Here is a 26,102-nt window from a genome sequence, read left to right as displayed (position 1 = left end):
TACATCCAGACATTTAAATGGAACCATTTTATGTAATAGGAGACACCTCTAGAAGACCCAGTTTGGGTGGAGTGATAGGCTGAACCAATCCATGCCCTTTTAATAATATGTAAAGTTTCTTTAGTAAGGGGAGTCTCCTGCAAGCGAACAACCGATGGTTTTTGTAACTTAAAATATTCGAATAAAGCTCTCCTTTTAATCGGATCTCCCATTCCCCTTACATTGCAGGATAGAAAGACCACTTGTTCAGCCATCACACTTCTAGATATCTAGACCAGAACTCTGCCGCATACCACCAGACCCGCTCCACTCCCGAGCAGCATACATCAGCACATAACATATACCATCAAACTGTGTCAGCATTAAGAATACATCCCGGTTCCAGGTGCACCAAACCCCCGCAAATAACAGATACATAGTAAGATGAAACCACCTGACCAACATTGTCAGGTGGGGGCACAAGTCCACCTTAGAACTTTCAGGTAAAATGTGAGAAGTCAGCAACCACCTGTTACACGTAGGAGACACAGTCCCCACCGGCTAGAAGGATAAAGTCAGTAGGTAGCAATCGTACACAAGAAGCGGTTCAGAACACGAGGAAGTCCTAAACAAGTCGAGCACATATCACACAGATACAATAGCATATACTTCCATCAGGTTGCATTATCGCCTTGAGCATTACATCACAATCTTTGCTCCCAACGATCCATCCAATCCAAAGCCCTTTTTTGGATTTTCTAAAGTGTGTAGAACCCATGGCATCCAGACGAGCAGGATAAAGCTTGGCGTACGGCAATTGTAGATTTCTGAGGCGTCTCTTGACATCCATAAATTTTGCCCTCTTTTGAATAATAATCCATATAAAAGGCGATTTTACATCCATTAATGGCAATATCAGTCATCTCTCTGGCTTTCTTCAGGATAATGTCTATCTCTGTAACGTAACAGTTTAGCAAAAACGGTTCTAGGCGGGGCACCTTCTGGCAAAGGGCGCGTTGGCACTCTATGAACCCTTTCTACAGCATACAATGGTAACAAAGTCTCCTGTCTGAAAGAATTTAGCATCCAGGATTCAAAATACAACGTAGGGTCCATACCCCCTACTCTTTCTGGTACCCCCCCCCCCCCCAGGCATACATTATTTCTGCGGAGTCTATTTTCCAAGTCATCAGCCTTAGCCATACATAAGACCCGCAATAGCTGAACCATGATGCCGTATCTCTCGCAGGGCAGGTGTGACTGCATCCTCCACGTCACTTACTCTCCCCTCCACTGCTGCAGTTCGCTGAGAAATCTTTTGACTATCATGTCTCAGAAAAGTGATATCTGCCGTCACCTTTCCCATTTGAGAGACTATTGTAGAAACATTCACATTGCATGTATTGACTGCCAGAAAAAAGTCCCTCAGAGTAGGCTCTAAATCAGAGAAACCCCTGAATCAGAGAAACCCGTGTGTTTATCTGGCAGCGAGATAGCTGCCATAGAATCTTGAGGCATCAATAAATCACTCTGCACTCCCACCTCCTTTCTCCGCCATAGCATCGTCCCGTTATATCATCCGCCAGCATGTCTGATATCCCGAGTACTGCCAGATCCGTACATGTTGCAGGAATAGACGGTCTTGAAAATTGTTCAAGCCTGCCTGCCACGTCCGCAGCTCTCTCCGTAAGGGCATCCGCAAGCCCGGGCCAGCGCCATATTGTAACATGCAGATTTCTTTGGTCTCGTCATGAACTCTGGGGTTTTGGAAACACCACCATGTTCCCTGTATCTTTTGCTCGATATGCAGGACTCCACTGTGCACAGACAGGATGCTTTTAGCAGGATAAACGGTCACTACATAGTGCCTGGCGGGGAGCTCTCACTTCCTGCGACTGCTCATATCCTGGTCCAGGCCACACACCCCAACAGATTTAGATGTTAAATGATTTATCATTTGAAAATAATTTACTCAAAACTAATTATTAAAAAATATAATTCTAATAATATACATAACTAGAAACACCTCTTTAAAAATAAATATACCTGTTCCTATTAATTTTAATATTAGAATGGGCTGTAATAGTATGTATGACTAGAAAAAAAACCGTATATTTGTAAGTATAACACATTTTTTTGTTTGTAAAAAATTGCATTGAAACGAAAAATTATATAAAATGTGCCATTATAATCGTGTAAATGAACGGCAACAAAGTTCAAGAGAGATACACGTGTTCTTACCAGATCGGGTTTATTCAAGGCAGGGTTACGGTAAAGAACGCCCGCTGAGCCTTTGCTAACTTACAATACAGGAAAGTGTATGCTAAGAACGGTGCAATCCTCCCAATCGATGCTATGAAAGCTTTCGATACAGTCGAATGGCGTTTTCTTTACCTTAGGATTCTGGGTTGCTTTGGTATCGGGAAAAAAAAATCATTAATTGGATTAAATTGAGGTATAGACAACCACAGGCCAGAATAGGCAAGAACAGCCAGAAATCAACTTACTTGAACTACGAAAGGGGAGTGCAGCAGGCCAGCTCTTATTTACTTTAGGAATTGAGATTTTGGCAAGGAAGAGAAGAATCTCTGAGAATATAACAGGTTTTCAAATGGATAATAATGTCGATAAAATCTTGTTATACACAGACGATGTTCTTCTGTTTATAGGGGATATATCCTCGGTCGATCATGTAATTCGGCTATACCAGGTGTTTGGTGAGTGAGCTGGCCTTCAAATCAATTGTTAAAAATCTAGTTAGTTAAATATCTCAGCTAAGGTTAAACCTGATCAGATTTCCTCCTTGAATTCTGTTGAGGTTTTGAAAACGTTTAGGAAAACTTCTAGAGATCCCGCTGACTACATTACACTGAATATTATTCCACCGTTTGCTTATTTGAGGGGGAAGTTAAAGCATGGAATAATTTACCATTGAATCGCACTGATCAAAAATTGTTATTTTTTTTACCTAAAATATGAATTTTTTTTCTCCAACTGTCCGATTTGGTTGCCAGGGAAAAAAATTTTAAAACTCTAGATGCTCTCTAATGACCTAATTTGTAGCGGGGAAAAAATAAATAAATCACATTAACTACTCTGTTCTTACTCATCCAGTAACCAATTTTTTTTTATATTCCATTAATGTAGTGATATGAGGGCTTGTTTTTTGCGGGACAAGACAGTTTTGATTGGTACGGTTTTGGGGTACATGGGACTTATTGATTAAAGAGGCTCTGTCACCACATTATAAGTGCCCTCCTACCTAATCTGATTGAATCTTTTGAGCAAGTTATGAACAATTTTAGATTTATGCTAATTAGTTTAATGCCTAACTGGGTGTTTAACTTGTTACCAAGTGGGTGACCAATCAGCATCACACACTCCTCTTAATTCATTTTTATCTGTGCTCACAGGACAGCGTGATCTCGCGAGATCACGCTGTGCTGTAACTTACTCCCAGAGTAACTTTACCAAAGCATCGAGAGTGAATAGACATCGCCTCCAGCCAGGACACGATGTCTATTCACACTCGACACGTCGGTAAAGTTTCTGTGGGACGCTCACTTGGTAAAAAGTTAAAAAACGCCCAGTTGGGCATTAAGAAACTAATTAGCATAAATCTAAAATTGTTCATAACTTGCTCAAAAATGATCGTTTTCAAAATAAAAACCACAGTTATCTACATTACAGCACCTATCAAATTAGGTAGGAGATACTTATAAACTGGTGACAGAGCCTCTAACTTTTATTATGGCTTATTTGGGGGGCAATGGAAAAAAAATAGCAATTTCGCCATCGTTTTTTGCAGTTTTATTTTACGGTGTACACCTTGCGGTATAAATTACATAAATCTATTGAATGGGTCATTATGGTCGCGGCGATACCATATATGTTTTTTTTTTTTTTAAACTTCCTAAATAACACCACTTTTTATGGGAAAAATGTATTTTTTCACTGTCATTTTTATTTCACATTACTTATTTTATTAATCCTACTAGAGGACTTTGCTATGCGATCTTTAGATCGCTGCTCTAATGCTTTGGTATACTTAGTATACCAGAGCATTATTGGCGGTCAGTGTAAATCTGACAGGCAATCTATTAGGACGTGCATATGTCCAGGGCAGACCCGGGGGCTTTTATCAGGCCCCCGGCTGCCATGACACCCCATCGGAGGCCCGCGATTGCACTTGCGGGCCACCGATGGGTGACAGAGGGAGCGCTTTCCCTCTGTAAACAAGTAAAATGCCGCGATCGCTATTGACCGCGGCATTTAAGGGGTTAAACGGCTGCACTCTATATAAACTTTGATCGCTACCGTTGCAGCAGGAGCCCGGCTGTCAGACAGCCGAGCCCCGGCTCCAGCCTGCATGGGACACCCGTGCCGGACTTAGACTGGGCCGCCGTGAAAAGGCGACTGCCTAGCCTAATGCCCCTTAGTGAGCGCCGTGAAAAGGCGTATTGGTGGTCACTAAGGGGTTAATAACGCACAACTAAAATATTTTACAGAATTGCAGAGACTGTACAAGGTCCCGGATTACGGTCTGTTTAATATTTTTAAATAAAACACGCCTTTTTGGCCATTAAAATATAAGTAGTGGTTCGTTCTTACACCTTTTCAATCATTAGAATGTTTAAAAAATATGAAAGGAATTTTGTCCTCACTATATAAAAACAACAACTTTGTTTTAGGGGATGAAGAAAAGAATTAAATCACAAGGAAAAAGGGATAAGGATCTTGGGATTAGGATCGATTGGGGGGTTGTTTTCTAAACATATCGGAGATTCATCATTAAATCACGATCACCGATTTGTTTTATGATCAGACTATTATACCACAAAGCTTTTAAAGGTTACGGGGTTAAGGTATAACGATAATTCTCAGAAATGCGGTATACATCAAGCGGATACTGGAGGTCGAGTAGCAGCATCTTTTTCTAAATTAATTCGGAAAGAAGTTCCAATGGAACCGACGCGATTTGTTCTTGGCACCTCCGCCCTGAAAATTAGAAAGGTTTTGTTTCTGGAAGGATTGGTTATCATTTATAAATGTATCTCAAAAGATTTTCCACGGCAAGTAGAATGGCACCATAAGGTGAATAGACTGATGCTTTTAGAAAGATCATATTACTTGACGCCAAGTAAAGAGCAAAGGGATTTTTTTTTTATATAATCTGCATAATTTAAATTTTATATTTATTAGCTGCAACAGATGGATAGTGGAACTATCCCCCGAACAGAAAGACCTTAGAGCAAATGTGTTAGTAGCGGTTTAAGTAATGTTTTTGTTTTTTTCCCTCTCTCTCTCCTCTTACAATATTTTCCAGGGTTTTAGTGGCGATTGTTGATTTTTCAATATTATCTATTTGAACCCCTTTCGGGATATGTACTACTTAATACTTTGTTTAATACAATGTTAACTTGGAACATTTTGTTTGTTTTTGTTATGTAGTATGGAATATTTTGATACAATTCAAATAAAAAATATTATATTATAAAAAAAAAAAAACAACCCTACTTAGGAAGACTGTGTGCTCTCTTTATGAGAGGAGACGGAAACTGCTGCTCTTGCTGTATGTAGCCATTCAGAACCCCCCCTCAATATAGACCCCAGACCAGACCTTCAATACAGATTCCCCCCGACTCCAGAGCACCCTGAAAGACAGACCCCTCCCAACAGACCTCAGAGCAGACTCCCCTCCAAAACAAAAAGACGCCAGAGAAGACACCGACACAAACCTTAGAGCAGACCCCAGAGCAAATCCCCGCCCTTAAGACACTCCCTCCAACAGATTCCAGAGCAGACCCCCCCCCTCACCACCCCTTAAGACAGACTGGATTAAGACAGACCCACCCCCCAATGCAATGTATCCTCACAGGAATACATCAGTTAGTTGGGGTTTGTTTTTTTTGGGTGGGGTTGAGGGGGTATTTTCTAAAAAACGGACGAAAATTCAGCTGACAGATACTCTTTAAAAATGTCAAGACCATAAAACACGCCCTTTCATGCGACACCCCCCCCCCCCTTGCTAAAGTTAGTGGTCGGTTACACACTGATCTAACGTGAAAACAAAGTGAAGTGTTAAATTGTCCTGTAGTTTCAGCCTAACCGGATTTATTCCCAGACAAAAAAAGGCAGCAATTCAGAAAGAACTAGAATTATTTAATGAAATTTCAGATTAAAGGGGTTATCCGGGATTGTAAAATTGATGCCTTTGGATAGACCATACATTTTACATTGGTGGGGGATCAGCTGTTAGAAGGGATCACGGAGTTCATATGAGCGCTGCAGCCTATACATTGTTTACATAGGTTTCTTTCCTGTTCATACTTGCACATGCCTGTGAATATGCCATAAATGTCTAAGGGAATATCCCTTTAAGGAATTTTTCAGATATATTACAGATTAAACAACGGGCTTATTAAATTGCTGCCGAGATAGATCAGTCCATTTTTTTTTAAAGAACAAACGTAACATGTTAGCAGTTGAGTCTTTAGTTAATTTTCTATCTATAGTAACAAAAATGACAAGACAATTAACAGTGAGCAAGCTATACAGCATTTAAATGTTCCTTATAACTCTACTAGTCCATCTACGGTTTCAGTTCTTTGTGGCTTATGCAAGTGGCTGCTTCAGAAGGCAGATCGACTCTGAATCTGTACCACAGACAAGGTATTCTCCTAAAACATCCAGGCTGTTCACAGATAGGTTGCTACTGGGGGGTAAAAGGCTGTTAATTTCTAGGTGTCCTTTTGTGGGATCACTATTCAGCCAAGAAGTCATCAATGACTGGTTGAAAGACTGTCCGACATTGCTACGAGAAAAGTTTACGTTTCCTCTTCCTCCTGTGAAATAAGAAAAAAAAAAAACAAACAAAAAACTCAGTCAACAGGAAACAGATATGTCAAAATTTGTTGTAATCAGTGTGGGTGAGGCGTCCGACCTCTAGAATGAATGGGCTGAAGCACTCAATTCAGAGGCCATTACTGTAGAACAAGGACATGTACCAAACGTTCACTTTATACACCATGATCTATTGCTGCTAAGCAAAATATACGACCATGAGGTTATTGGTTAACAATTTAATCAAAACTGTATAAGTCCACTTGCCACTTCACGGCAACCTCTGTTAAGTGGGTCCCCACTCTATTAAGTGCGGTATCACATGGCAACCAATGCACTGAAACCCAGAACCTGCAGGGGGAGCAACCCAGAAGCGCAACATCACCCCTGCTGCCAGGCTAAGCCACATTAGCTCTGGGCCATGTCCCTCCATGGGCACGACACTACAGCAACATAAACCACCACAAATGAACAGGCATGCCCCTTCGGCTCTTGTTGACTATTCTCAGACAGCCGAGTACAAGCATTATATTGTTACTGATCAGCAAAGTGCTGCTACACATTCGTTCTATCAAATCGGTCGGGATCTCAGTACACAGGACAAGATGTGTAATTGTTTAAAAAGTCAGTCATTTTACTCAAACAAAATTAGCGAACAAAAAATTAGCGAACAAAAAATTAGCGAACAAAAAATTTCTGTATTTTGGCTATTATTGTATTAAGAACTTCCTAATTAGTAAAAGGAATATTTAATGATTCTATGGAAACAATTACCAAAAATTTACTAGATATATACTCACCGAGAAGAAATGAAGGCCTTTCCATAACTTCAACGGATGCATCCCAATGCCACAAAGACCCATCCTCAGAACACGTGAATAAATGATCAGGTTTTGAAGGGTGGAAATGGACCTCCCACACTATAAATACACATAAAAGGTCATGTAAAATGTTATTGATTCTTTAAATCCAGGACAGGTAATGCAGATGTGACAGTGGCAACTTACTCTCTGCATCATGGGCAGTGAGAAGAGATATTGGTGTTCGGCTCTGTCTAACATCCCAGATACAAAGCATGCCATCCTGGCCACCCGTAGCTACCACATGCTGCTGACTTGGATGTCGGTCTAAGCAGTGTAATGGCACTCGCTCATTCGCTCTAAAAAGTAAATGGAAGGCAAGAAGATACAATTATTTCATTGGTGTAGTCAGCATCATATGTATAACTTAAAGGGATCATCCAGGACATAAATGTATTTTTTTTGCAGCGTTTTTCAATGCATGGTGGCACCAAATTAAAAATGCCACTAAAAAGTATAAGTAGATGTGTGGTCAATACAGAGAACTAGCACACGATCTGTTCCTTCCAAGGACTCTATTAAGTACCAGGTACGACCATTGCGCGTCGAAGAAAGAAGTTTCAGACATCAATATTGAAAAGGGTTCTTTACAGTTAGAGTGGTCAAGCTATGGAATGCCCTTCCCCAAGAGGTAGTGATGGCAGATACGTCAGCATTTAACTCCTTCCCGACCGGCTACTTTCTTGACGTCAGGCGGTGCACATCCCCAGTCTACAACGTAGTCTTTTGGCGCCGATGTAGATGAGGCTGATGAGCGCTCGTACTCTAAGCAGGAGCTGTAACGAACAGCTCCTGATCTCGCAGCAGCCTCCTGAACACAGCTGGGGGGGGGGGGTGTCATTTGGACCCCAGCTGTTTAACCCTTTGATCGCCGCGGCATGATCAAAGGGAATTCCCCTCCTTGATCGCATCACCGGGATTCCAGTCACCTACAAAGGACCCCGGGGCTGTCTGTTCAGTTTGCCTGCTGTTTGGGCACACTATGTTCTGCCCTAACAGCCGCCTGCGTCATATTGACAGTGTGATGTATTATATGCTAATACATTATAAGTAAAAAATAAAGTTAAGCAAAGTTATCCCTTAATGGGATTAAAAATAAATAAAATTCCCCAAAAAGTAGTAATTATTTTGCATAAAATATATTTTATTGCCCCCATATTACATAAAATCTACACATATTCGGTACACAACTGTAATAACCTGACAAATTTAATTGAACAGGTTATTCAGCATGAAATGTGAACGGGATAAAAGAAAAATGCAGAGAATCGCTTTTTCCTATATTCACGGCGTAAATTTTTTTTTTTACCCCCAAACTGCGTGGAAAAAAAACAATTTCTCCTGCATAAAATAAGGCCTCATACAGCCACATCAAAGAAAGAAAAAAAAAAAAAAAAAAGTTATGACCGCTGAAAGGCAGCAAAGCAAACAGAAAAACTTAGCTGGTCATTGGGGTATTTTCAGGGCTAGATGCTTATTTATTTACGAATGGCATTGAGGGTAAGGCTGGATTCAAAAGAGCCTATTACGTCCGTAATGGACGGACGTATTTCGGCCGCAAGTCCCAGACCGAACACAGTGCAGGGAGCCGGCCTCCTAGCATCATAGTTTTGTACGATGCTAGTAGTCCCTGCCTGAAAATATTATTACAGTACGGGACAGTTGTCCGGCAGCGAGGCAGTGACTCCTAGCGTATTACATAACTATGATGCTAGGAGCCCGGCTCCCTGCACTGTGTTCGGTCCGGGACTTGCGGCCGAAATACGTCCGTCCATTACGGACGTAATGTGCTCGTGTGAATCCAGCCTTATAGTTAAACAATAAACGACAGGTAATTTATTGAGACAGGTTGAACCTAATGGACCCATGTCTTTTTTCAACCTATGTAAAAAGGCCTTAAACGCTCGTTCAATTTTATAAACGCCAGCGTTTTTTTCAGAACGTTTTTTAATGCAGTTTAAAACACCATAAAAATTCTGTGTGTGAAGGAGGTCTAAGGGAGTCCATAATTAATGTCACGTTACTGGCAGGCAATTGCTGCTGCGAGATGGGAAGTTACTATGGACAAAATGTAATGTCTTGCATCAATTGATTGCCACGATCACATAACATAACATTGAGCAGTGGCGGCCTACAGAGACGGCGGCACAGAGAAAAAGCACCATTTAAAAAAAGTGTATTAAATACATTTATTGTATTTTATTAAGAACAGCTTCAGCGAGGGTTAATTATTTTATATATTCTTGGGCAACCTCTTTAAAAAGGTAAAGCTTACATTTTAAACTACTTTTCAATAAAAGGGGACTGTGGGGATATTCAAAACTTCTCACTTGCCCCACTGGTCCGAACAGAATTCAGGTTGCCAAAGACAGAAGCCAGATTTTTTTTAATCAATAGACTTGCAAACACGAGTAAAATATCCTGTAGTTACACCTATAGAAACAGCATGGTGATCTCAATATCTTTCTGCTCGTGTCTTATAATAAATTAAAGAGAACATTTCACCTGCCCATACACATGCAGCGGAGTGCACCAAGGAATAAGCACTGCTACACAGACCCTTTTCTCACTTTAAACTAGGTTTTCTAGCCCCCTCCGTTATTTAGATATCGGTGCAGTTATATTTGGCGAGCGATATGTAAATAACCCCCTGAACGGTCGATGGGGCGTTTCTTTGTTTCTAAATGGCATGGGGGAGCGTTACTTATCGCTCTGACTCTGTCCAATCATGTACGGACATTTGTGAGAGTGGCTTGTGCTGTGTGATCTCTCTCGCGGGATCACAGTCTTGTCGTTCTGCAGAGAGCGTGCGCGCACATTCTGCAAGGTTCATTTTAATATGGTAAGATATTATACATGTGAACTGTAAACAATACTAACCAGTGTAAATGTCACAATACTAGAAAAAAAATATATAGGCTGTTAAATGTGACAATCGCCGCTCTCAGGTCACGTCACAGGGGTAAATTACACTAATGAGCTTATTAATTTACCACAAATTCACAACCACTTACTCTAGATGACAGAATTATGCTAAAGTCCTCACATAGGTTTCCAACACCTCAAAAGTCCAACAGTGGGGACAGCTGAAAACATGGGCAGTCACTGCAATCGACATATGGCTTCCCAACGACAGACACCTGGTAGGTGACTTCTCCCTTTTCAAAAGGACAGAGTACAAACCAAATTTCCCTTTTTCACTAACTTTCAGTGTGGATGTTAACTAGTCTGAGGTCCCAGAGGAGGATGGTCATATGGTAACAGGCATCTCCTTCACCTGGACAAAAAAAAATAAAAATCTTGGATTGGTTAGATATGTTTATGGGACTCTGCCACAATTATGTTTTTAGTATATAAAAATGAGAGCTCTTATTTATCTTCCCAAGCATACCAAACATGAATAGGTGGTCTTCCTGGCTTGTGCCAATATCTCATTCGGGGTTTTTCCCCTGGACCCAATGACCTAATTTTCTACCCATGAATGGCTACGCTTTCCAAATCCAAAATATCTACACACAACTACAAATATCAAACTTAGGCTTCGTTCACATCGGCGTTGGGACTCCGTTCATGTGTTCCATTGGAGCTTTCCCTCAGGGCAACCCATGAACGGAATCCAAACGGAAAGCCTAGGTTTCCGTTTGCATCACCATTGATTTCAATGACGACGGATACGGTGCAAATGGCTTCCGTTGTTTAAGGGTCCTGTCGTTTTGCTGGAAAACCGTAAATCGACTGTGCTATTCAGTCCGTCAAAACAACGGAACCCTTAAACAACGATGGCAAACTGAAACCATTTGCACATTATCCGTCACCATTAAAATCAACCGTGATGCAAACGGAAACCTAGTTTCCGTTTGGATTACGTTCATCGGTGCCTCTGACGGAAAGCTTCGATGAAACACCATGAATGGAGTCCCGGCGAAGATGTGAACGAAGCCTTATAGAACATTCTTAAGGAGTTCGCCTGCCCGCTTCCCTGTTGACCTTTCTCCACCATCAGACTGAAATGGATTACATATTGATTAACTAATTTTATTATTTTTCTGTTTATTGAAGGTAATATATGAAGACTCACCCAGTACGGATCCCCTCATTCATTCATTCACCATGCACATGCTGCAAAAACTATGTATTTTCATTGATTCTGCATCTATCTGTAATATTAATGTCTGCCTCTGAAGTTTAGTCAAGTATTATAAAATCTTTATTGCATAAGGAAAGCCCTAGAGTGAATACAAGAATGGAGTACAATTTATGCTGCAGTAATACTGCTTTAGTTCCCCTTATTAGATTGTATTGGTACGGGTTTGGGACGACATGTATACATACGGTCTGTATTATACGGATCGGGCACCATGTTGATCCATGTTCGGGGTGAGGCGTCCCTATTTCAATTGAGGACGAACACCTATAACCGGACCACACAAACTCTAGGGGTAGAGGCAATGCCCTCCAAAAATGTATGAAAACTCCAAATCACTAAATGGCACATACAGGGTTAATTCCTTAGTGAAGTTCATACAGCTAGAGGGATGTTCTAGCTTCACTGGGCGTGCGCATGAAGAACTCCACTAGTCAGAGGATCGTGCGTGTCACGACTCTTTTTGCATGAAATAGAAGGAACAGTCATGCGCAAAATGATAGAGCCAACGCATGCCCACTAACTCTCGGAAGACGCCGAGAGATTGGGACAGCATGGAAGAAGTGAGGGGATCCGCCAGATGGTGAGCCTGATTCTAATGATCAACCCCTTCCCGCCACAGCCCTTTTTCAGATATTAGTTTTTTCCTTCCCACCTTCGAAAAGCCATAAAGTCTTTATTTTTCAGTCGATATAGTCCTATAAGGGCTTGATTTTTGCGGGACGAGTTGTAGTTTTTCGTAGCACCATTTATTTTGCCGTATAATGAACTAGGAAACAGGAAAAAAAAATATTTGTGGGGTAGAAAATGAAAAAAACAAACAGCGATTCCTCCATGTTTTTTTACGTGCCGTTTTTACGGAATTCACGCAATTAAAACATGTTACGTTTATTCTGTGGGTCTATATGATTACGGCGAAACCAAATATATATGTTTTTTTCTATATTTTACTACTTTTACAAGTAAAAACCTAAGTGTAAAAAATAAAATGTATTTTGTGTCGCCAAATTCCAAAAGCCATAATACTTTTATTTTTCCGGCAATTAAGTGGTATGAGGGCTTATTTTTTGCGGGATAAGCTGTAGTTTTTAATAATACCATTTTGGTGTACATGCGACGGTTTGATCACTTATTTCATTTTTTGTGTGAGATTAGGTGCCCAAAAAAAAAAAAAAAATAAAAAATTCTGGCGTTTACACATTTCATAAATTTTTTTACGCCGTTCACCATGCGGGTTAAATAATGATATATTGTAATACTTCAGACTTTTACGGACGCGGCGATACCAATTATGTTTATTTTTTTTTACTAGGCTCTAGGGGGAAAATGTTTTTTTTTTTAACTTAATATTTAATTTTTTTTCACACAAAAAACAACTTTAACTAATTTTTACTTTTTTTTTTATTAGTCCCCCCTAGGGGACATCAACCAGCGATCGTTAGATCGCTTGCACGATATACTGCAATACTAATGTATTGCAGTATATCGGGATTCTGACAGGCATCTATTAAGCCCTGCAGGAGGCAAGGCTTAATAGGTGTACAAAGATGGCGGACCTGAGAGCCTTCATTAGGCCCCCAGGCAGCCATAGCAAGCATCGCCCCCCGCGATTGCGTTGTGGGGGGCGCGATGAGCTGTTAGAAAGAGGTGGGCGAGCCCCTCTAACGATTTAAATTTGCGGTCGCTATTGACCGCAACATTTAACGATTTAAACTAGCGGGATCGCGCTAGAGGGCGATGCCGCTCGTTACTCTGAAGTGTAGGCTGTAACAAACAGCCGACACCCGCATCGAATGGAGCGGGTTCACTCCATGAGCCCGCTCCATACTTCCCCCTCCCCTGCCCAGCTTCTTTCACTGCAAAATCACGCTGGAACAATGGGAAGTGTATGAAGCGGATTGGTCACCGATTGGTCAGTGTCATACACTCCTCTGTACAACGCCCAGTTGGTCATTAACGAATTAGCATAAATCTAAAATTGCTCATAACTTGCTCAAAATGTATCGGTTTTCAAAATAAAAACCACTTATCTACATTACAGCGCCGATCAGATTATGTAGGAGATAGGGCACTTATAATCTGGTGACAGAGCCTCTTTAAGCACATCAGAAACATTTATAATAGTTAACCAAAAGGCATTCAACCTCCACAGTGTCCGATTAGTTCTAGTACCTTGAGATAAAGAGATAACCAACAATAAGGGAGAATGATCAGAGAGAGTGCCCTAGGTAGATATTCAACAGTTACAATCGCTCCGGCTACAGTGTCAAGGCCCAATCCAAGATCTATACGGACAAGCTGTATGTGAGCTAGAAAAACAGCAACAATGAGTAGGTTTAATTCTCCATAAATCCAGCAGCATCACCTCCTGAAGAAAAGAGCCAAAAGCAGTTAAAGGACCATCCACACTCGCTCCACCATTATTACATTTATCCCAATAAGGATGTATATAGTTATTAAAATCTCCCAGCAGAACAAACGCTATACCTGGTCTAGTGCCAGTAAAATGCAGAACCTTTCTAAGTACATCATAGTTAAAGGGAGGCGGAATATAAACTCAGATAATTATATATTGTATAGAGTATATAGTGCAATGAAGACAAACATATCTCCCCTCATCATCAACCTGAAGACACTGAAAGGGTATCAAACGATGGATCACCAGATAGACACCCCTTGAGTAACTGGTGGGAACAGAATGATATTCATGACTCATCCACGCACAATGTATAGTTGCAATTCTATCCCTTGAGAGGTGCGTTTCTTGAAAACATAATATAGCAGAAAAATTAGACTTAACATACTCAAAGATAGCTTAACAGAGTCTCCAAGGCCCTGAACATTCCAGGATATAGTCGTGACATTAAGAGCCATAAGCTTTACAGAAAAAAAAAAAAACAGGAGAAAACGTATTTTCATACAAGCACAGTATGAACCCATATTATATTTAAAACAAGTAGGCATACTCTGGAAGAACCCCAAAAAATTACCCAGGACCCCCAAACCAAAACAACCCACATACGCCAAAAGACCTGCTTTAGCCAAAGCAAGTCAGGGCACCAGTGCTCCTTGAACCTGGACATGTTTCAGACAAATCAAACGTCAGTGTCCTGTAAGGCTGGGTTCACACAACCTATTTTCAGGCGTAAACGAGGCGTATTATGCCTCGATTTACGCCTGAAAATACGGCTCCAATACGTAGGCAAACATCTGCCCATTCATGTGAATGGGTTTGCCGACGTACTGTGCCGATGACCAGTAATTTACGCGTCGTCGTTTGACAGTAAAATGACTGCCTCCGCAAAGAAGTGCAGGGCACTTCTTTGAAACGTAATTTGAGCCGTTTTTCATTGAAGTCAATGAAGAACAGCTCAAGATTACGGGCGTCAATGACGCCTCGCAGAATGCGAGGAGGAGCTGTTACGTCTGAAACGACGCAGCTGTTTTCTCCTGAAAACAGTGTCTTTTCAGACGTAAAAGACCGTTCTCGTGTGCACATACCCCAACCACTCCTGGATTCAAAGGAAAGTCAGTCGAATCAGCATCTAGTGTTTCGGAGCAACCGGCTCCCTGGAAAAACTAGTTTTGCATATATAGAGGTCTGTTCCACCATCTATCCATCTGAATCTCGAATACGACGTTCACTGCGGTCAAGCATTTCACAGCGTCCTTAGAGTTCTCAAAGAAATGTGTTTCCCCCAAGGCAACCACTCAAAGCTTTGCAGGATACAACATCGCATATGGGATTTGGAGTGTACGCAATCTCCTCTTTACCTCCTGGAACAAAAAGACATTTCTTTTGGATATCCGCTGAGAAGTCTGGAAAGAACGCTACACGATGGCCATCAACAGTAACATCTTTCATATACCTGGCCGCTTTCAAAATGGCATCTCTGTCACGATAATGTAGGAGCTTAACTAGTATGGTCCGCGGCTGTGACCCAGGCGGAAGTGGTCTCATGGAGACCCTGTGAGCATGTTCCACGGCATACATGGGCGTCAAAATCGCATCACCAAAAGTAGGTTTCAACGTATTCAGTCGGGGTATTACCCTCTGTGCGTTCAGGCAAACCCACCAATCGGACATTATTTTGTCGGAGTCTATTCTCCAAATCATTCGCCTTAGCTTGCAAATTCAAAATGGCGCGGTCACGCTTCAAAACATCTCTTTGCATGGGTAAAATGGCATCCTCTCTCACTAACGTGTCCCTCCACCGCCGACATCCTGTCAGACTTTCTGTAAATCATGTCGGATAAGCCCCACATCCTCACGTACACCTCCCAACTGTAGCGACATGGAGGATAGCGTGGTATTGCATTTAGTGATGGCCAAAAAAACATCAATCATGGACGGCTCACCCTTCCCCAACACAGGCAATGTTTGTATTAGGAGGTAATGATGGGCATGACAATTTTAAACATTTTCCTTATAGTTGAATGTGGCTATTAATCACTTAAATGTAAACTTACATAGAAAATATATGCGTAGGATCATTCCCTTGTTGCCTCAAATCCCACATCTTCAACTGTCCAATGGAATTAACGGTTAAGATTTCTGTAGTGCGGAGAAAAATGACTGCATGGATGGTACTACTATCTGCATCATCTGGGGGGTGGGAAAAAAATCAAGTTTATATTTACGAATTAGATCAAATATTTACATACAGTATCAAACATGTGTGTGTGTGTGTGTGTGTGTGTGTGTGTGACAGAAAATTAAATGCAGCCAAAGGGCAGCAAAGTTTCATTAGTTTATACAGCAGCACGAGCCAGCCAGGTTCTGTGCTGCAGGCAGCTTATAACTGTAGCAGGAGGCAGCACATCCTGCTATGTCTCCTAGGCTTCTGTCTCCAGTACGTAGTAATGAAATGTGATTCTACAGTGCTGGTACCCGTACTGGAGATGGAGGCCTAGGAGAGCGTAGGACAGAGCGTCTCCTACTGCGTTACGCACAGCCCGCAAGATAGGCCTGCTGTTTATAAGCTGTATAGACTAATTAAAATATATAGAAAAACCAAATAGCTTGCAAAGGCCTGTACTATAATCTTGTTTCTTCATAACTGGCAGGGCCGTCCATGTATCGATCTTGCCACCTTTACTCCATATACTTACTCTTCCCGGTCTGGTCGGGTCTTTCACCTCCTGACACCACATACAATGGCCTGACGCCGAACAAAGTGCAGAAAATGTCCTGGAGCTGAATTGTGTCAGGAGCCAGTGCTGCGGCTGGTGAAGAGGACTCGACTCAGGAGTGGTGACTGGGTAAGTATAATATGGTGTTATTTTCTGCTGGGGGTCCTGTTTTGATGCCTATCATGTGTAATATGCCCTGCTCTGTAGGAGTGACCACAGGACTTTGGATGAAATCAGCGCCATATTTTAGGCACATAAGCAATATAAAAGCCACAAGACAAGGAGGACTGTTGTGACAGTAAGACATTTAATATCTCAAATAATCTCCCAATTAAACAGTTCCAGAATTTTTTCTCTCCGAAAGGAAAAAGTCCTATTTAACTAAAGGTTAGCTTTACCAAACATACCAATCGTCCTCACTATATCTTTGCTGTCCGCTCTGAAAAGATTTATACGACCATCTTCACCAACGGAAACTATTTCAGGATTGTTGCACACTATACCAGTGCAGGGAGCTCCTGTCCCATCAGAACCAACATGGTGATGAGCATACTCCCATTTCTGCTTTTCTGACAGCGTCTTTGGAAATAGAAATCAGATTAAGTATTTTAGTATACTTTGCCAAACAGCAGTAAAAATAACAAAAAAAAAAAAAAAAAAACACACGTGGTTCATGTTTTAACCCCTTGGGGACAGTTTGCTTATTTTTTTTAAGGGTATGTTCACACGGAGTGTTTTCAGGTGTATTTTGGGGAGTTTACGCCTCAAAAAACGCTTGAAAAAAGCAGAACGCCTCCAAACATCTGCCCATTGATTTCAATGGGAAATACGGCGTTCTGTTCCGACGGGGGCGTTTTTTTTACGCCTTGTTTTCCATAAACAAGGCAGGTAAAAAGATGCCCGCGAAATAGTAGTGCATGTCACTTCTTGGGACGTTTTTGGAGCAGTTTTTCTTTGACTATAGAAAAAACAGCTCCAAAAACGGCTGTAAAAAACGCTGCGAAAAATCGTGAGTGGCTTAAAAAAACGTCTGAGAATCAGGAGCTGTTTTCCCTCGAAAACAGCTACGTATTTTCAGACGTTTCTTGCCAAGCGTGTGAACATACCCTTAATCTGACATACGTCACTTTATGTGGTAATAACGTCGAATCGCTTGGATAAGTAAAAGCATTCGAGATTCTTTTCTCATGACATTTTACTTTGTGAAAAAATTTGATCGATATATTTGATCGATATTTGTGAAAAACACCAAAATTTGGAGAAAATTCGCTTTTTTCTAAATTTAAATGTATCTGCTTGTATGACAGATAGGGATAGCACACAAAATAGTTACTAGTTTATATTTCCCATGTGTACTTTGTTTCCATTGTTTTTTGAACGTCATTTTATTTTTCTAGGACGTTACAAGGCTTAGAACTTTAGCAACAATTTCTCACATTTTCAAGAAAATGTCAAAAGGCTATTTTTACAGGTACCAGTTCAGTTCTGAAGGGTCTTTGAGGGCCTTGATATTTCATTTTTTTTGCCAAAATTCATTTGGAACACAATTTTTTCTGCAACACAGAAGGTTTTACCAGAGAAACGCAGCTCAATATTTATTGCCCAGATTCTGCAGGTTTTAGAAATATCCCACATGTGGCCCTAGTGTGATAATAAACAAACACCGGCCTCAGAACCCTAGGTGCGCGCCTCCAAGGTTTGTTGAAAAGTTGCGTGTCTATGCCGGCTGCTACCCACTGCGATCCCTGGGAGAATGAATCCTCCTCGCAGGAATAAAGTATGAAGGAAGAGGATGGATGAATAAAATGCAGTAATTTAAGGCATCGGCGCCAGGCTTGCAGGAAAGAATGGTACTTTGAAATGGCTTCTTTAAAAGGTTCTCTTTATTGGATTGACAACACGTTTTTGGACCGCACTGGTCCCTTCATCAGGTCCTGACTAAGCCATTTCAAAGTACCATTCTTTCCTACAAGCCTGGTGCCGATACCTTAAATTACAGCATTTTCATCCATCCTCTTCCTTCAGAAGCAAAGGAACACGTAGTGGATTTTCAGGCCTCCTTTTTATTAGAAATTATTTTAGGCACAATGTCAGGTTTGAAACAGACTTGTGGTACCAAAACATAGGAAAAACCCTCGGAGACACAACTTTGAAAACTACACTCCAAGGAATTCATCTAGGGGTATATATTCGTGAGCATAGTGGGGTATAGTAAGCATTTTGACCCCCCACAGTTTTTTTTGTAAAATTTCTTTGAATTAAGACTTAAAAATTGAAATCTACATTTTCTCCAATTAATGTTTTCATTTTTACAAGAAATAAAAGAGAAAAAGCACCCCAACATTTGTAAAGCAATTTCTCCCGATTACGTAAATACCATATGTGGTCATACACTTAAGTTTGAACACTCGGCAGCCGTCAGAATGGAAGGGGCACAATTTGGATTTTGGAGCTCAAGTTTTGCTGGAACGGTTTTCAGTGCCATGTCGTATTTGCCAAGCCCCTGAGGGACAAAAACAGTGGAAACCCCCCAAAAGGGACCCCATTTTGGAAACTAAAGCCCTCAAGGAGTTTATCAAGGTGTATAGTGAGCATTTAAACCCCAGAGTTTTATTGCTGAATTTAGTAGAATTAGGCAGTGAAAATGAATATCATCATTTTTTACACTAAAATATAGAATTTTTTCATTTCCATAAGGAAAAAAGAAGAAAAAGCACCCCAACATTTTTAAAGCAATTTCTCCCGTGTACGGAAATACCCCAAACGTGGTCATAAACTGCTGTTTGGACACTCGGCAGGGCTCAGAATGGCAGGAACGCCATTTGGAATGCAGATTATGCGTATTTGATTTTTGGGTGCCATGTCATATTTGCAAAACCCTGAGGCGCCAGGACAAATGACAGGGCTCAGAAGTGAAGAGCATCATGCGAATTTGAGGCCTATTTTGGTGATTTTCACAGCATTGGCCCACAATTGCAGGGCTCTGAGGTCAAATAGAAATACAAATCCCCAAGTAATAATCCCCATTTTGGAAACTACACCCAATAGGGCATATTAGGTGTGTAGTGAGCATTTTGACCCACATGTTTTTTTCTTTAGAAATGAAAGCGCAGCAGACGGTGCAAAGTAAAAATACAAATTTTGCACGGATATGCCATTTTAGTGCACAAAATGTTGCGCCCAGTTCGTGCCACTGAAGACAAATACCTCAAACTGTTAAGTGGGTTCTCCCAGGTATGGCGAGGCCATATATGTGGACGTAAACTGCCGTTTGGGCACACTGTTGGGCTCAGAAGGGAGGGAGCGCCATTTGGCTTTTGGAGTGTGGATATTGCCTGGTAGTTGCACTGTTTGGGGTTTTGCTGGTATTTCAGTTTATAATGTGGGGACGTATATAAACTGTGCAGAGTACATCAGTGTATAATAAGAGGGTATAATAATGGGGTAAATAAATAATCTGTAGATATGTGGCCGGTGTCGCATAAATGGTGCCCAATCTTATCCGCTTTCGGAACACACTACGCATTTTGTGTCGCCATATTCTGAGATGCAGAACTTCGTTATTTTTTTTCCACCGGAGCTGTGTGAGGGCTTATTTGTTGCGGGGCAATCTGTAGTTTTCATTGGTACCATTTTGGGGTAAATGCGATAGACTTTTTATTCAATTTTTGGGCAAGCAAGCTGACCAAAAGCTATCAATTCTGACAATGTAAAAAAACAAACAAAAAAATAACTGTTCACCACGGGCTATAAATGACATTTACTTTATTCTGCGGGTCGATACGATTACGGCGATACCATATGTATATAGTTTATGTTTTTCAGCGTTTGCACAATAAAGAGCATTTTTTTTTAAATACATTTTTTATGTCACCATATTCTGAGAACCATAACTTTTATATTTTATCAAAAAAAGATGTGTAAGTGCTTGTTTATTGCATGGCGGGTTGTAGTTTTTATTGATACATGCGACTTTTTGATCACTTTTTATTCTATGTTTTGTGAGGGGTGGTGACAAAAAGAAATAGCAATTCTGCAATTGTTTTGTTTATTTATTTTTGCGGTGTTCACCATGTGGGAAAAACAACAACATTAAAGCGTTTTTTGTTTTTTTTCTTATAATAAAAGAATTCTTATTCAACATTTTTATAAACTTTTTGTTTTGTCCCACTAGGGGACTTGAAGGCCTACACCTCTGATCTTTACTCTTAGGGCTTATTCTGACGAACTTGATATACGTCCGTGCAACGCGCGTGATTTTCAGGCGCCTCGCACGGACCTATGTTAGTCTATTGGCCGTGCAGACTGTCCGTGAGTTTCACGCAGCGTGTCCGCTGCGTAAAACTCACGACATGTCCTATATTTGTGCGTTGTTCGCGCATCACGCACCCATTGAAGTCAATGGGTGCGTGAAAATCACGCGCAGCACTTCCGTGTGACGAGCGTGATTCGCGCAACAGCAGTAAAACGTTTACAAACATACAAAGTGTCAAAAATCACGCAGCCACGCATCAAACGCGGCTGACACACGGGAGCTGTTAAGTACCTTTTGCGCGCGCAAAAGGCCACGTTTTTGCACGCGCAAAATGCACACGCTCGTGTAAATCCGGCCGAATACACTGCACTACCCACATAGTGCAATGCGTTAGAGCTGTCAGTTATCCACTGACAGCATTCCTAATGTGCTTCTGTACATGGCAGACCAGGAGGCCATTGTTAGGCCTCCAATTGCCATAGCAACGATCGGCAATCCTGTGATAACATCGCAGCCGATCTGCTTCAAACAACTAAGATGCCGCGATCGCTTTTGTTCGTGGCATCTAAGAGGTTTATGGCAGGGATCGGCGCTTGCTCCGTTCCCTGCAGTTATAGCAGGGTGTCAGCTGTAACATACAGCTGACACCCACGGCTGATGTTGCAGGCTCAGGTTCTGAGCCTGTGCCATCTGGTTTCTGGGGCAGGTAGCCTTTTAGGCCTTGCCTCTGAGCAGGACCTAACAGGCTTCCGTACTTGGCAGACAGGAGGCCATAGTTAGCTGCTTTGGCAGACCGGAGGCCTATCAGAACCCCACGATTGCATCGCATCACAGGGTCTCCGATCTGCTGGTAAACCCCATAGATACAGCGCTCGGTTTTGAGCACTGCATTTAAGTTGTTCATTGGCCGGATTAGAGGCTAGCTCTGGTCCTGGCCATGCAGCAGGGAGTCAGCTGTAATATACAGCTGACCTCCGCTGGCGATGGTGCGGGCTCAGCTTCTGAGCCCGCATCAGCAACACAACGTACTTAAGACCTTGGCAACAGCAACGCAATAGTATGTTTTATGTCGCCAAGGGGTTAATGTTAACACTGGAACATTATGGTGTTCCACCAAAGGGAAAGATCACAAGCTTATCAATATTATTAAACGCGGCTACCTGATTGCCTTGATGGTGACGAAAGATGGTTACTCTCCCTGTTGATGAGGCAGTTACAAATCTCTCTTGATCTAAAAACTAAATAAATAAAATGTACAGGTTATCAATCAACGAGACCATTTTTGTAAATACCTTTTTAAACATGACAAAACATTTATTTTTGTCTAGAATAGTTTAACCACTTCGGGGCACCAAGATGTAGATCGATGATTGCAATGAGGCTCCATGATGTAGTTAGAGTATGTTCACACGCAGTGGTTTCAGACGTAATTCGGGTCGTTTACGCCTCGAATTACGCCTGAAAAAACGGCACCATTACGCCTCAAACATCTGCCCAGTGCTTGCAACGGGATTTACGGTGTTCTGTTCCCACGAGGCTCAATTTTACGCGTCGCTGTCAAAATACGGTGCGTAAAAGGACGCCTGCGAAAAAGTGCAGGAGACTTCTTGGGCCGTTTTTGGAGCCGTTTTTCATTGACTCCAGTGAAAAACAGCTCCAATAACTGCCATAAAATACGCCGCGAAACACGCAAGTTTTTACAAAAAAAGTCTGAAAATCAGGAGCTGTTTTTGCTTGTAAACAGCTCCGTATTTTCAGACGTATTTTGCCAAGCGTGTGAACATACCCTAACATCAGGAAGATCACAGAACCTGTGCTCCTGATATAACGGACGTGCACTTTTTGAAGAATGGTTACACTAAAGGCAGCATATCATCAGGAAGCACAATACCATATAACTACACATAACATAATAAAAATTGTCCATTTGTAGTCAGTCTGTGCTCCAATTGTGAGAAATTTAAATGTCAGGTGGTTTATCTTCGTAAAGGTGAAAAAAGTCTGCCATGAAAGAGTCTGTGAGCCCCGCTACACCTGCCCACACGGAGTGATTGACAGCTTTTCTTGTATGAGTTTGCATACAGGGAGAGCGGTCAGTCACTCTGAGGGGGGGGGGGGGGGGGGGTTGAGGAGGAGGACGGCATTTCAACATCTTCTTACATTAACACTAAATGAAATCAAAAAAACTCTACATCCCCAAGCAGATAGGGTAGCACAGGAGACACCATGCTGTATTTTAACTCTACTTGTGAGCCTTATATTTCTCTCAAAAACAGGATTGGATCCTGTCCGGGGAGAATAGTCCTAAAACAACATCCGGAAAGATGTTCTTGAATCTACCCGATTGCCTCCAAAATATTTTTCGGTGCTTAAAGAGGCTCTGTCACCACTTTATAAGTGCCCTATCTTCTACATAATGTGATTGGCGCTGTAATGTAGATTACAGCAGTGTTTTTTATTTAGAAAAACGATAAATTTTGACGGAGTTATGACCTATTTTAGATTTATGCGAATGACTTTCTTAATGCCCAACTGGGCGTATTTTTACTTTTTGACCAAGTGGGCGTTTTGGAGAGAAGTGTATGACGCTGACCAATCAGCGTCATACACTGCTCTCCATTCCTCTCCACACCTCTGATGTCTGTCTGGTGAGTTCAGGGGAGGGTGAGAGCACTATAGCTGCCAATACCTTGTATTTCTGTGTCTGACATTGTTATGGGGTACTCCGGCTGGCATTGTATTGGGGCACTGTGGTACCCCATGGTCTCAATATTACCCAGGAAATGTACAGTTAAAGGCAAAACCTTTTTTTCTCCTCTTATCCTACAATTTATGGGTGCGTCTTATGGTCCGGAGAGCCTATAGTCGGAATAATACGGTATAGATTAACCAATCTCATGTAGGATGTTTATATTGTGGAATTTCGGTAACATAATCCAAACCGAAATTCCACCACAAATTACAGTACAATATATATGAATGGGGATTTAACAAACCTTATTCACTTAGTTTAAAAAAAATCTGTAGAGTATTCTAGACATTATGCCCTATATATTGCTGAAATAAAATGGATTGTCACCTCGCGTTTATTGCAATGCGACAAGGGAAAATATAAGGCTGTATCTGCCCCAAAATCCATAACAAAACCCGCACACATGCTGTAAGCTTGTTTACCAGCGTAATATTTATGCAACATTTGAACCCAGCCTTAGGGAGAATTCAAACGAACGTGGAAAACGGACTTGAAAAACTTCAGTTTTTCATGTCCGAGTTGCCCCGTGCGTGTCCTGTTTTCACGGATCTCCATAGACTTGTCTATTAAGGGATCCGTGAAAACGGAACAAAATAGGACATGTTCTGTATTTTAACGGACCCGTCACATGGTCCGACAAAACATTGTTTTAACGGCTGTCACACAGACTAATACCACGCTCGTCTGAATTCGGCCTTAGCGAAGAAAAAGCAGGGCCAAAGGGTTCAGATCACTGGGAGGAAAACTGAGTCCCTCTCAGTCAATTTGTATACAGGGCACACGTACAATTATCTAATCAACTCAGATTTCCCATTTGAAGTCTACATTTTATTGGCATGAGACAAAAATACCTGCAAGTCCATCACATCTCCTTTATGTTTGATATCACACAACAGCTTAGGTTCAGCTAGGTAATCCTCCTCCATATTGATTGTGCCAAAGTCTCCAGTAGACCACATAGATACTTTGTTTTCCTACAAAATGAAAAAGGCTCAGAATATATTAAAGGGCTTTTTTGACCATTAACATTTACAACATAACAATAACTGGCGTGATAAGTGTCTGAAAGGTGGGGGGATACACAAGGCGAAACCCCGGCTATAAGACATTTATGGTGTATCTTACAGAACATTGGTGTCACAGGACATGAAGAGAATGTGAACTCGTCTTCCTTTTAAAGGGAATGTGTCGCTAGAAAAATATATATATTTTTTTTAGTTAAACTGTTAGTCAATAAATTATTACACATTGCTCCAATTTTTTTCACAAGTCAGGAAATATTATAAATTAGATTCTAATTTATTACATTTCCATGTGCTCGTCACTAGAGGGAGCAATTCCCAAAATTGCAGCATTGCAATGTGGTAAGGCAACCTCATTGCTTTATGCTGCAAATTTGGTGTAGACACACTCGCTCTAGTGTACTCAAACAATCCCCCCTCCTTTATCCTGGCTAGTGCCAGGAAAAAGGAGGGGGTTGAATGTTCAAACCTCCTACACTGTGTGCCGCCATTTTTTGAGCGAATGCACAGTGTAGTAGGATTAGATACAGTGTAATCACACAGTATAACACGAACATACACAAACATAACTTACCTGCTCCTGCCACCGCCGCCGCTCCCTCCACTCCTAGTCCTTGCTGCTGAACATATGGACGGAAGCCGCGACCGGAAGTAGTCACCTCACTGTCCGGCCGCGGCTTCCGGTCCACATGGAAATGGCGCCGGATGTCGCTCGGCCGAAAACCTTCCTTTAGGACTGTGTGGGAGCGGCGCATGCGCCGCTCCCACACAGACGGCGTACGCTATAATGAATGGAACGGCTCCCGTTCGCATTCTCTATGGGGATGTATGTGTCGTATTCCATCTCTGTATGTGTCGTTAATCGACACATACAGAGATGAAAAAAAAATGGCAGCCCCCATAGAGAAGTAAAAGAAAGAAAAAAAACAAATAAATACAATTTATTTTAATAACATACTAAAAGCAAAAACATAAAGAAAAAAATTTCCGCAACACCTGTCCTTTAAGGCTATATTCACACAAGCGTGTCTGATTTGCGTGCGCAGAAAACCGACCGTATTTCCAGCGTGATTGTACACAGTGTGATTGTTACAGTGTGACTGTGCAGTGAAAG

General features: G+C 41.5%; 1 protein-coding gene across 1 annotated transcript in view; it reads right to left on the bottom strand.

Moving 5' to 3' along the window:
* Positions 1 to 6,120: 6,120 nt before the first annotated feature.
* Positions 6,121 to 26,102, bottom strand: part of NUP43 (nucleoporin 43) — a 21,394-nt gene continuing 1,412 nt past the window's right edge. The window contains exons 2-8 of the mRNA XM_075864335.1: positions 24,818 to 24,940; positions 22,375 to 22,452; positions 17,367 to 17,538; positions 16,297 to 16,432; positions 7,830 to 7,981; positions 7,623 to 7,742; positions 6,121 to 6,824 (exon numbers count right to left, since the gene is read on the bottom strand). Of these exons, the coding sequence (XP_075720450.1) occupies positions 6,595 to 6,824; positions 7,623 to 7,742; positions 7,830 to 7,981; positions 16,297 to 16,432; positions 17,367 to 17,538; positions 22,375 to 22,452; positions 24,818 to 24,940 (1,011 nt within the window). The 3' untranslated portion in view covers positions 6,121 to 6,594. The remainder of the gene's footprint in view (positions 6,825 to 7,622; positions 7,743 to 7,829; positions 7,982 to 16,296; positions 16,433 to 17,366; positions 17,539 to 22,374; positions 22,453 to 24,817; positions 24,941 to 26,102) is intronic.

This window comes from Rhinoderma darwinii, chromosome 4, assembly GCF_050947455.1.
Source record: "Rhinoderma darwinii isolate aRhiDar2 chromosome 4, aRhiDar2.hap1, whole genome shotgun sequence".
Taxonomy (NCBI): domain Eukaryota; kingdom Metazoa; phylum Chordata; class Amphibia; order Anura; family Rhinodermatidae; genus Rhinoderma; species Rhinoderma darwinii.
This window is presented reverse-complemented; position numbering and strand designations above follow the sequence as displayed.